The sequence below is a fragment of the Styela clava genome, chromosome 2 (genome assembly GCF_964204865.1).
Source record: "Styela clava chromosome 2, kaStyClav1.hap1.2, whole genome shotgun sequence".
NCBI lineage: Eukaryota > Metazoa > Chordata > Ascidiacea > Stolidobranchia > Styelidae > Styela > Styela clava.
In genome coordinates this window covers 10,497,256-10,510,909 of record NC_135251.1, presented here as the reverse complement: position 1 = coordinate 10,510,909, position 13,654 = coordinate 10,497,256, and the positions used below count along the sequence as shown (strand labels likewise).

Here is a 13,654-nt window from a genome sequence, read left to right as displayed (position 1 = left end):
TAGCATGTACCTAACTCAGCGGTGGGAAAGGTTTTTGGATCAGGGGCCAATAATTTTGCCCACCTAGATTGTCGGTCAATGTAAGTGTGACGTAAATATCTACATTTAATAAACAATATTTATTTACAGTGTTACAAAAGCAAAAGTGGAAAACAATGAGCCTCGTGACAAAAGTAAATTTAATCGCAATCTTAACAAATTCCTTAAGCTATATTTTTTTTAGCTAAATCATCAAAATGTGGTTTTAGTTTGGTTGTGTCAGCATCAGACGGGCCACATTGAATTATCCAACGGGCCGAATTTGGCACGCGGGCTGCAGTTTATCCATGTCAGACCGAATTACTTCATTTTTGCCTCTTCCTCCAAGATAGGGAATCTGTATATACTTAATACATGATAGTGTGTAGAAAATTAGAATCAAAATATCGAGTAGTTTAAAACACTAGCATCTTGCATCTTTCAAAAAGCGTGAAGGTACCAGAGTAACTTCTTGTCTGAAGTGATAGTGCATTTCACAGTGATACTGTGTGAAAAATGATATAAAGGACATATTAGGTAGTTCAATATACTACCAACATTGCATCTTTCACGAATCGATGTTTATTGTGAGATTATAACAATGCTATTATATTAAATTGAAAAAAAAAAAAAATAAAAAATTAAATTGGAGGACTACGACGCTGTAAAACAACCTTTCCTCACGCCCACTGGATGATCCCCTGGTTACTGTTACATATCAAGACGCGCTTTGTTTTTTAAAATGGATGCGACGAACATATTGTTGTCGGTGCTGCTGTATGGTTTGAGACAAATAAACTTTTCTACGGCCTTACGATTGAAATTCTAGTTAGTATAACAGTTTTCGTACAGCTGTAACTAAGCACTGATTTTTCACAATTTCAAACTCTTAAGCTTTGGAGGGGTTTGAAGCCCTTTTAAACTAACTGTTTGACTTTGATTTAATTGACATGATTCTTTTCGATATTTTTGGTATTTAATAATGAATACATATGATGAAACTACTGGATTGCTTTTTATGTACCACGCGCAAAAAAAAAAACAAGTCCATAGTGTTCCCTTTAGATCATCATACTAAGGTGAACTCTTCCAAGAAATTTTCAAACAAATTCATTACAGGTGAATTCATGCAATTTAATTTTCATTATTTATTTAAAATAGCTCAATTGACTATATTTAAATATGTCAGTGTTTATGTAAACAATTTAGAGCAATCGCTACTCATCAATTATTCATTGCATCTATCTAATAGTAGATTCCGAAATGATGAATTATTTTCATTTTGCCGTGAACAGAGAGAATAATATGTTATTTTTGTACGCTGAACCAATATAGCATGCTGGTTGCTACTGTAGCGCCAGATCTACGGACATTTGTCGCCTACTCGGTTGCAGTACAGATTCCATCTCGGTCTAAATTAGTTGACATGGATTGGCGGAAATTCGGAATGTTATAGAAATAGTTTCAATGCAACCCAAATCCAAGATCAGTGGTTCACAAACGACGGGGCGCGCCCCACAAGGGGTGGCGTAGACAAATTTTGAGGGGACATGATCTAATTGAAAAATATATTTGTTAGATTTGATCTTGTACGCCTTATTTTGAATATTTCTTTATTATGTATTTTCAACTTGCTTTCGCCTTACTATCTGTTATTTGTAGCTCCTATTGGCTATTTTAGAGTTGGGGCGCGAGACTTGACAATTTCTAAAAAGAGGGGGGGGGGGGGGTAAAAAGTTCGAGAATCACTGCCCTAGACGCTATATTACTAGCTTAAAATTGTAATATAGATGAAATGGATATATAACGTAATTGTAATATTTTGGCCGAGTCATTATTGCATAAGACCATGATATATTGAGTTAGAATAAGCAAAGTACCATTATATTAGTATTAACGTACGTCCAAGATCACCTTGAGGTGGTTCCATTACATTTGAACCCACGTACATTTGAACCCATGACAATTGCACCTGTATGCTATTGCACCTATGGAATTTTTTTTGTTTCACGGATAGTTAAACCCATACTAACCCTAACCCATGGGTTTTAGCACCCGCATATAGATTGAACCCGTGGATATACGCATGGGTTCAAATGTACATGGGTTCAAATGTACGGTCACCCCTTGAGGTGCCTCGTCATCGCGGAAATTTGAGTGCAATTTTCGGGGAAGCTTAGACTAGTTAAAGTACCATATTACTGAATATTGTTTGACCTTTTGCGTTATAATCACATTCCATTATGCCTGTCTAAAAAATGTACTTTGTTTAGATTCTAAAACTTTTTTCATAGTCGAAATGTGAGTTTAAGTTTTGTTGAAGCATCAAATATAGATGAACGGCATACACGTATATCATTTTTAATTTCGTCGAGCCGTTATTGCGTAAGATGTTATATCACATTGCTAGATTAAGTAAGATGCTATTATATTACCTTGTCCAAGGCCACACTCAGAATGCAATTTTCTATGAATCTTGGGCTATAAACGGATTGCATGGAACGCGACATAGTTCAGTGACCCGAAGTCGTAAAATGTCAAAACAAGCAGCACTAAAAGGCCAAAACTATACATAGAAAGATTCTGTCAAAGATAGGGAGGAAACATCGAATTTTACACGTATAATAACTTAAAATTGCCCATAATAGCCTGATCAGTGGATGATAGTGTAGCGAGCGCCAGTAAAGCAGCTAGAATGATGACAATCGAAATCGTTTGAATTGAATTAGTTGTATTTTTGTATTTTACCAGCGAACTTTAAATAAAATTTAGCATTCATCATTTGGAATTGTACCAGATTTGAATGATTTGAGCAATTAAATATTATTTATCAATGTTTTCGAAATATTATTCAGTAGGACCGACGCGGAGGATATGCTTATTGTTATTGTTATAACGGTCACATATAGTCGAAAGCAGCGGTTCTCCCCCGGGGGCGCGGGATCTTTTTAAATGGGGCACAGAGCAGTTGGAAGGGGGTCACAATACTAGCTGCATAACTGATTTTATTTTTCCGTTTGAAGAAACTGCCCGTTCTTTCCAGTTTCATTGCTTGACAAGGTTATTTCACAAGATGTTTTTGTTTTAAAGAGCTTTAATTGTTTGAACGTGATGGGATTCGGAATATATACTCAAAATAACACTATATAAATACTACTGTAATGACAGACTAAGTGGCCATGAGTGCTAAAAGCCTCCGAAAGGGTGCCACGAGCCATAGAAAGGTTAGGAAACACTGGTCAAGAGAATTAGCTTTATTTGCGATTTACTTACTTTTGCAGTCACTATCTTACATTATAAAAACTGTTAACATTACCCGATCCGTTTTCCACGTAACACTCCGAGGTATCAACTTTCTGACAATATGGTCTGTTATTAAGTAATTAATGCGCAATTGATCGTTTCCGCAATGCGTTGAATATGTCGCACGTTATTTAACACATAATTATAGATCTGTTTGTTCCACATAGTAAGTACCATGGCTGTCAAGATGAATTTGTAACGTTCAGGATGTTTTAGTAATTGTTTTATGTCGTTATAATGTTTTATCCGCGTGGAATTATTTGTGGATTTAGTCGGACGTTTTTTTTCAGTCAGAATTAGAAGTGTTATTTATTGATACGTTCGTTGTTTTGGGGAAAAAAAATCAGGTTTTATGAAGAATCCTGATAGGATGAGATGGTTTACTATACTTAGCTTAAAGGCTTTGGCGTGGCGAGTCTCCGGGTGCAAGTTTGTGTAACGTCGCTTTATGTTGTGTCTACTTCGCTAATGAGTGCTAAAATGCCGCGTCAGATGGAATCGACCCGGTAATCTGTGTTGATATAAACGGTCGTGAGTGTTTTCTAGTGATTAGTAGTTGCGATGGCGGTACTGAATGGTGCTAGGTAAATATTCTCATATCCCCTAAATATGCAAATGCATTGGCTACATGTACTCCTTTTGGTTGAGCGTAACAGAGAATTTTTATTTTCTTTATTTTAGAAAATTTTGTTCTCCAAAACTCCAACTAATTTCAAGTTTTGCTGACCCAATGTTCTTAGAAACTGTTTGAAGTTTTAATGACTTCGACGTGGTAGGTCTTAGAGTGCAAGTTTGTGTTACGTTGCTATGTGTAGTGCCTATTTCGCTAATGATGAGTGCTGAAATGCCGTGCCGGAGGGTTATCGGTGCTGGTGTATTTTGCAATGGGGTACTTGTCAATTCGTGCGCTGGGCAAGGAAAAATGTCTGTAGTGCAAGAATTTGCAACCACATCTTCTATCTATACGTACGCCTGTTTGGTTAAGTGTAACATAACATACAATTAAAACAAATTTGATCAATTTACTGAAATACAGAAGAGTTTTTTTTTCATATTCAAACGGTATTCAGTAAGTAGTAACCAGTGTAACAAGTAACAATTAACTATTATAATTTTTATGACCATCCCGTGGTGGACCAGTGCGCAATTTTGTTTGGGAACTAGGAAAAATTTTGATAGTTCTTGAATAAAAATAAATTGGTTTCATCGCAAATATCACATCGAAAATTGTTGAATTACAATTACCGGTAATTCATCATTACTTTGATTTTTTTTTATCTCGTTGTTAGTCTGTACATTCACGCGAATGCAACTAATCAATCAAGCCGTTGATTAAGTTGGCAATATTATGATAGAAATAGTCAATTTGCCAAATGCAACCGTATAATGTTACAGGATGCCCTAGGGTTCTGTATTTGGAATCTGTCTAAACATGGTATCAATATTCGAAAAATCGTAGAAGTAATTTGAGACATGTAGTTGATTGAATAATAATTTTTCGACATTGGCAAATGGCAATACACCTTATACTCTTAACTTTTATTGAAAAGGCTGTTAGACATGTTCAGATTATTGTTTGTTAAAATTACGAAATTCTATACAAAGTCTAATTTTAGAAATCGTGACCGACCGGACATTGTTGTGGATATAATCTTTGAAATGTCAAACTATGAGATGGTATTATTACTTCGAAATTTTCCATGTTATCGGGCACTACACAGGGTGTCCAAAAATGTCGCCAGATTTTATGGTAATAACAATTAAAAATTTCTTTGTCTCTGTTTATTGATAGTTCATATTGTACTTGTAATTCTTATTTATCATACAATAAAATTTATTTAAACTTACAATTGTTATTACTATAAAATCGAGCAAAATTCTTTGAACACCCTGTACTGTTATACATTTATGACAAATTACTAGCAATTCAAAGCAATTGTTTTGAAAATATGTGTTACTTATTTATTAAAATAAATGGAAAGAATTGGATGATCGCATTGTATGCGACCCCAGTCTTTTATATTATCGATGGGTACTCCCGTAGTGTGTGTACCAGGTTAGGGTTACGCCATAATTTTATTCTAATGTTCCTCTTTTTCCTCACTGTCTGTGTTAACCAAGTGAATATTCCCCCTGTACATAGGTTTCAGTCCCCTTACACAACTTGATGTAAAATAGGCGAACGAAATTAGTTACCTCCATAATGGTACACACACTTCTAGAGCGCCGGTCGATGTTTCGTAATGTTGTGGCGAGGAAAGAATGCTTCTCCACCGAAACAAGCATAAAACCGTCGTATACAACATTTCAACGAATTGTTCATCATATCAGATTAGTCATATAAACATTAGTTTAACGGTTATTTGTAAACCGCAACTGCGCTGTTATATAAAAATAATTGTTGCAACTAAACTAACTAGTGTTATGCACTCAGTCTTTTGCACAATTTGAATAGTTTATGATGTGTTCAAATATTGGAAACTTTTATTAAAAATACTTCGTTTATTCATTTGCGTATAGCGAGTAGTTAGTCGGTGAACCGGTTACAACAAGATAATTCCGGGTTTTACTCGTTATTCCCAGTTCAACAGCAGATTAATTCGGATTATTTCGTCTTTGCCTGTAGTTCTATTTCTGATTTTCAATTTTACTAGGTTCCTGACCGTATGAAAAACCTAGAATCGGTTTATATACTTAGGTATTTACCATGCTCAAACCTTCAATCGCAATATTTCGTATTGCAGTGATGTATCTAAACCAGCGGTTCCCAAACTATGGGTCGCGACCCACTGGTGGGTCGCAAAAGGAATCTTAGTGGGTCATGAAAAGATGTAGAAAGCTTTGGTTAATTATACTGGTTATTAGGATCGGTGGCGACTCGAATACGTAAATCTTCAAAAAAAGAAATTAAATTGAATTTAATTTTGTTTCTTTTTTAGGATCTTCTCAAAGGAACAAAAATTTGCTACACAAAGAATGACCATGTGGCTTTTTCACGCATAGCAGTTTTGTGCACTGTACAGCCTTCTTACCGTGTTTCCCCGAAATTTAGACAGGATTTAGGTTTATTTTCTTTCGAAGAATAACACTATGTTTTTTTTTTGGAAGAGGTCTTTTGTGTTCATTTATCAATAATAATTACATTGTAGAAAATCACGAGATTTTTTAATAACTACTATATAAAAACCGACGTCCATTGTTTTTATTTGTATTTTCTATACAAAAATCAAGTGGCAAATATCATAATTGTGATTGTGACATCACACAATCTTGAATAGTGGAGTGATCTTCACCTTACCTCAGATCATTGAACTTTTCCTCTCCCACACATTTTAAATTTATTTTCGGGTAGGGTTTAATTAAAATAATTTTTAAAATTCAAATTAGGTCTTATTTCCAGGCCAGGTCTTATTTCCGAGGAAACACGGTAGTTTTGCGATGATTAGCCATTGCTGTGTTCTTTGTTAAGTCATAAAAAGTTAAGTGGGTCGCCATAAGCTGCGGTAATAAATAGTGGGTCCCAACTCTGAAAAGTTTAGCAACCACTGATCTAAACGATAGATAGTAGTTTAAAGGCCTGGAATGCATGGCGGGTAAACCAAAATGTTGGCCACACTTTCTGAAAGTTCTTGCTGTTTATTTCTCTTGAAAGTGAAACAATTGAGAACTGGTTATAACAAGATAATTCCGGTTTTTACTAGTTATTATCAGTTTCCACAACCGCTATTATCTGTCGTATTCTAGATTGTGGACTTACTCAAGATACGTTGTGTTTGCTTGTGATTTTATTTTTTACTGAATATGCGTTGTTTTCAATTTCATTAGGCCGTAGAAAAACTCCAACATCGGTATATACCAGGGTGGGCAAGGTTTTGGGACCTAAATAAGCCGAAAATTTAGCCCACCTATACTGGCGGGCCATGTGACGTAAAAAGTTACATTTTAAGAACAATATTTACAGTGTTACAAAATCAGAAGTGGAAGGCAATAAGCATCATGCCAAAACTAAATTTAATCGCAATCTCAACAAATTTCCTAATTAAGCTATTTTTTATAGCTGAAACGTCAAAATTTGATTTTCGTTTGGTTGTGGCAGAATCAGGCGGGCCAAATTGAATTACTCAACGGGCTGGATTTGGCTCGCGGGCCGTAGTTTCCCTATGTCAGGTATATATACTTATTTACTAAACTCTAACCTTTGAACTTCCCATTTCCCATTGCAGTAACGTATCTAAACGACAGATATCAGTTAATTAGAATTAGAATTATATGGCGGGTTGGAGTACTAATAATGGATACAATATTTGGAACAACGAAACGAGACTAAACACTTATGGAATATAAAGAATTAGAGAAGGACGTTGCCCAAGAAGATATCAGCCATGGAGTTCAAGATATTTCAATGAAGAAAATGAAATTAAAAGATCCCGACGATGGAACAAAACTAGACGACAAAGGTTAGAGTTTTCGATTGATGAATATATAGTATACCCACGGATATTTTGAATATGTTTCTCCTTGTCCCTGCTTTTTTGTGAGCATAGCTATTCTACATACACACTATATCGAGTGCAACAGGCCCTGAAAGGCAACGCGTTATATCAAGACTTCGGCTAAGTCACCAAACAAGGCCAAATTCAAACTTATAGGTATATGGTTACTGTGTTCGTTTCTTTACTTTTGTTGGTATGGTAATTATGTATTTATCATATGATCAAGACAACAAATACGTATAGCTAACACGATATACCGAATTAATATTTAGGGAATTCCAAACAAGGCCAAAGTCTACTAAAACTTATAAATTTATAATGAATACTATAGTTCCTGTGCCCTTTACGCTTGTTGTATTATGGGTGAAGTAATTATTCATGTTTCGTATAAGGACCACAGAACTTTACCGGTAACGCGCCATATTGACATTTTGGATAAGTTTTCAACAAGGCGAAAGACCAATAAAACCTAAAACTCAAACTCAGGACTGTTGCTTCTGTGTCATGTTTTTTTTACGTTTTCGCGTATTGTTATTATAATAATTATGCATACATGATATAGTCAAGACCTTTACAGCTAACGGTATATATAAAAATTTTGTATCCGATCTGGGCCAAAGAATAATAAAACCTCAAACTCAAACTTTGAACTATGCGTTCCGTGATATCTATTGGTGACTCAGACGTATTTGTTAGTATGATAATTATGCATATAAATTTTATGTTGGGGAAACAGAAATAAAAAAAAAACAATATAGAGGTTTTGGCAAAGTCTCCAATTTAGGCTTAAGACGTCTAAAACTCGGACGTGTGTTGCAAGCAAGATGACCTAATAACAACAGTGTCCATTAATGTTCGTGCAATGTCTTATTTGGAATGGATAAGTGAAACCGCCTCAAAATTGTGAGTGAGTGACAGCAAGGGGCTTAGCCATGGGCCCCACTTTTGAAATGTAAGAAAAGAAGCAATTTCTGTATCATACGTTGTAGTTTTCCGTAGCTTGGAAGCCTTTTTATATCTTCAAGGCTATTGAAAACCCACTGTTATTTTTTTTTCAACCAGTCCCTTTTGAAAATTTCTGGCTTCGCCTCTGGTTACAACTCTCTCCGCCATCGTATAGTCCAGGGTGGTCCAAGGTTGTCGGCTCTGCGGGCCACAAAATTGTTTTTGCATTGTTCGCGGGCCACAATAGTGCCAAGAATAGGTAAACAGGACAATACAAAACGAACAGTTTTATTGTGTAATCACATTGTTATCAGGCATAGCCATTCTAGGCTAATAGAATCCGCATTCGATTTTTAGTTTTCTATGGTGCCCATATTGTTAGCATATATTCCCGACCAATTAGAAAAAAGAAAGCCAGATAACAATTTAGACTGCCAAGCACATCATTCAACTTTGCTAGTTTCCCCAGCTAGCCATAACACTATTTATTTCAGTGACATTAGTGATGACAATATGTCAAAAGATTTTTCAGATAAATTTTATGACGAAACAACACGAAATGCGATTTTTTGATTACATTCCGAATGTGACGCGGGCCACAGATAATGAATCGACGGGCCACAGGTAATGAAGCGGCGGCCTGGGTTTGTACCACCCTGGTATAGTCCACGCAACTACAGTGATAAACTGATGAATTCACTAATCCTTTGCTCTACCTGGACTGGCAACCAAGTGAGAGAAAAGGGTTTGCGTATGATTATACCGTCCTAGGAATTACCTTTTCCCTTCCATAAATAAGAAAAATCCATTTACAAATTGCAAATCGGAAACTACGCGGACAATGACATGAAATTACAAATATCTTATATTGTTTAACCCGAAGCGACAGATTTCTCGCCGAGCAAAATTGAGTTTGAGGTAATTCATGGAAATTTAAATGTCAATGACAGCAGGAATATAGTTTCGGTCTTGACGTCTGCCAAACAAATAACGACAATGTGTTTCATAACGAGAATTAATGTTGGCATGATCATTATGGCAATTTGCAATCTATTTGTGGTTCTCATTATCAAAATTGAAAAAACCATAACGCAACCAAGTCCATCATTGCCAATGACGTTTGTTTATCTGCTTTATTACGCGCCGACGCATTTTCATAAGAAATTATACGACCAGTAAACGTCAGTTTAAAAAAACACACGACGTAAATACAGAATGGTATGCTAAATCGAACATTTTTTTTTTACAAAAAAATTCAAAATATCAGTCATGACTTGGGAGAATTGTATATGTATTTATTTCATACTCCGGACACGGGAGGAGCAATATCCGAATGTGCGGCTTGATAGGCTATTAGCCTGTTCGTAGCCTATTTTGGGGATGTTCTTACATTTGCAGTAAGACATAAATTGATACGCCTTTTCCAACACTACTTTGCTTTATTTTTGAATGATTTACTAAAAACCGGCTGTTGCATTTTTTTAAGGCTGGCTACGCTCTTGGGCCAGCTTCTACGAAGAAAGCTATCAATTCAAATGACGATTCGGACCATATTCCACACCATATTCTTGACTGTTTTATAAAATATAGGCAGCATTAGCTATTAGTGTAAGGCCGTGGGTTTACATTTTGTTTTAAAACATCGAGGACCTACGTTTTCTTGAACTTAATATTCACAATCGTGGAATTAGTCAAGGAAACTATTCGAACTATATTCAATTCACGGGTCTAAATCGACCACGTTTTGTATCATTATCGAATTCAGTCCCGTTCCTAACACACCGCTCAACGAAATTGTTCTAAATAGGCAAGACATGAGAGCGAAGTGCGTGTTTTGTTGACTTCAACTTCATAAATATATCGCAGTTTCATGGTATAAAGAATATTGTAACGTACTTCCCGTGTTTTTATTCGCGTATGTAGGTGAGTTTACGTGGTTGTGATTATCATACTTCCAATGGAATAAAATGAGTTTCAGGCAATTCCAAAGTCACTCATCCATGCGTAATGCGTCATATACTCGCCATTTTGACGCACAACGCCACTTAGACACGCATGATCAACCCGTCAGATGCAAAACTTATTATTGCATACGAGTATCATTTTTCTAGATTATTGTTTTTTGAGTGATCGTTATAATTAATTTACTGATTTCAATATCCCAATACTTTATGATTGAAGCCATTTTCATTTTATTTTTTCCAGATTTTCGCTAATGTCTTACGAGATCCGATATTTTATCGCTGCTTTATTCTAATTCAAAGGAAATCCCAACTGTGAAATTGAATTTGCGAGTTTTTCAGGATATCAATTACTTAAGTGATTCGTTAGAATTTGTATAAAAATGTTTCACGAGTTATGCCTGCGCATTTTGGTTCGAGTGATTCATTTCAAACTGAGAAAGTACTTCGTATATTGATAGTTATACGCACATTAGACCATTCTTAGACATGCAGTTTCAGGTTTACGTATTGGTATTTATTACAATAATATAGATGTTTAAATACTAAAATATACAATAATCATTGTGTTTGTTTAGTACTTTTTCAGTTGCAAACCACAAAAAACACCTATTTTTATATATGACTCATGTTTAGCTATATTGCACGCCTGGAGTAAAATTTAGGATGAACTGTGAATTAAACACGCGTCTGACGCATTTGTAGAATTGCAATGACGACACGCAAAAGAAAACCTTTAATTTGAATACGGTGTCAAAAATATTGTGCACTATTTTTACCCTCGGTACGGTCCGCCCCACTTATAGCACTTGTTCCACTTACCCCGCGTGTACCATTTGTGCCGTATGTTACGCCCCCTGGTACCGATGGTAAATAATATAATATACTGTATCAAAAATATTCTGCGGTAAAATGCTCTTTTCAGAAACATTTAAACCTATGACGTAAACTATTTTAATTCCAAGTAAATGACGATAATGATATTTAAAATGAAATTGACTTTATGACGTCACACAAATATGAGAAATGATTTTACCATTCTATTATTCATAAAAAATATTTTGAGTAACTGTTTTTCTTATTCATAACGGATTTACGAATTCCGTTAGTGCAATATCGACATTGATCTTTTTGAGATGAGAGTACAGATAGGGTAGGATTAAAAAAAGGTTGAATGAAATCGCCAGCTGGATATTATGGGCATGAGAATCTATCCAACAGTACTATGTACAGATGATTAATTCAAACAATCGGGAAATATTGTTACTGGCAGAAAGACCACAATAAGTAAAGAATCTCAGGCGTGAAAATTTAAATTTTCCAAGGCAATGCGGCCAGGAAAAGTTTTTATTGGTCAGACAGCCAGAAAACTCAATAGTTTCCAGGCGTGACATGAAATATGTCTACTTAATGCGGACAAGAAAAGTTTTCTGTGGTTAGAAGACAAAATTAACTAAAGTTTTTAAATGAGGGATTTGCGATAGTTCCACTCATTGAGTGAACGAGACCTGAAACTCGTTACTACCAGGAAAAACTATCAGTGGTCAGAAGGTCCAAATGATTGCAGTTCATATACTTGAGGCATTCAAAATCAATGTGCTCAGGGGAAATTCCTAGTTGTCAGAAAAAACAGAATAACTGAAGTTCTTTGACGCTAGACCTAAAACAGTTCCACTTAATGCGGCCAAGAGAAGCTCTTTAGGGTCAGAAAATCGTAAAGATTAAAGTTTTCAGTCGCGAAACTTGAAAACACCGCGAAGATATGCTGGAAAGGACCGATGCTAAAGTATGTGGAGGAATATGGATATGTGGAGGAATATATGAATGTAACTAATTTTGTTCGCCTACTTTACATCAAGTTGTATAAAGGGATTGAAACCTATGGCAGGATGGGCAGGTGGTATATTCACTTGGCTAACACAGACAGTCCCCGAACTCGTAATAGAACTAAAATAAGGAAAATCGGAATAAAATTACGGCCTAACCCTAATCTGGTACACATACTACGGGAGTAGCAGTTAAAATATATTATTAATTTATCTCTAATAATTAATATACTATATCGAAGTATCTGAGCATCAGCTGCTTGCGTAGATTCATATTCCAAGCGAAGAGGTTGAAAAGAGACATAAAACTCGATGAATAAACGAAATTAATATCTCTCAAATGTCAGTTAGTTTGATTGAATTTTATAATACGCAGTTCTGGTCCAGTATCGATCATTTTCCCCATACCCATCACAAGATTAGTTTTGTAAACTAACTTTATTTGCGATAACAAACGTTAGTAGGTTCATGAAATCCCCCGCGGGATGTAAAAATGGTGCTCATTCGTGATTCATGCTATGATAACTAAAAGCTTACATTCTAATCGGCATTTTCGTCTTTGAACTCAACCGATCGTGTTATGTGTATTCCGTACGTCGCTGTTTGAAATGCAAAATCGAAAGACAATTGGTCGTAATAGTTGAAAAACGTTCCAAAATGGCGAACTGTTGAGAGGGTTAAAATGGCAAGTTATTACGAGTCATTTACATTGCAAGTCTCAATAAAATAGTTTAACGAAGTCGAAAGTTATCATTTAATTTTATTTAGAATACGATGAGTAACGAGATCTTCACGTTATGAACTAGACATATTTGCGAGGCCCCTACTGATGATGTATTGTGAAATTTTCCTAGAGTAATGGTTCCAAACAAGGAGAAGCAGAAAGTTAGATGTACTTGTCTACAATGGTCCATGAATGAAGAAATTACTCCGTTTACAAGGTTTCACATAGTTTTCCCGTTTTTATAGGATCATATGCAAGAAAATAACAATTCCAGCCAGCTACCTTTGCGGTATTTCCGCGTGTGTTAGTTATCGGCAGTGTCATTCATGAATGATAAAGATGTAAGATTTATTCCATAGTCACGATCTCCATTTGAATAGCCTA

The 13,654-nt window shown here is 35.5% G+C and overlaps 3 protein-coding genes across 3 annotated transcripts in view; 2 read left to right on the top strand and 1 right to left on the bottom strand.

The window, feature by feature from the left end:
- LOC120336360 (octanoyl-[acyl-carrier-protein]:protein N-octanoyltransferase LIPT2, mitochondrial-like) overlaps positions 1-13,654 on the top strand; it is a 140,883-nt gene that overhangs the window by 67,863 nt on the left and 59,366 nt on the right. The gene's annotated exons all lie outside the window — the stretch shown is intronic.
- The window catches only part of LOC120336855 (double-strand-break repair protein rad21 homolog), a 120,314-nt gene that overhangs the window by 103,260 nt on the left and 3,400 nt on the right, over positions 1-13,654 (bottom strand). The window lies entirely within an intron of this gene.
- The window catches only part of LOC120336024 (adenylate cyclase type 2-like), a 41,893-nt gene continuing 35,787 nt past the window's right edge, over positions 7,549-13,654 (top strand). The window contains exon 1 of the mRNA XM_039403630.2: positions 7,549-7,778. Within this exon, the coding sequence (XP_039259564.2) occupies positions 7,655-7,778 (124 nt within the window). The 5' untranslated portion in view covers positions 7,549-7,654. The remainder of the gene's footprint in view (positions 7,779-13,654) is intronic.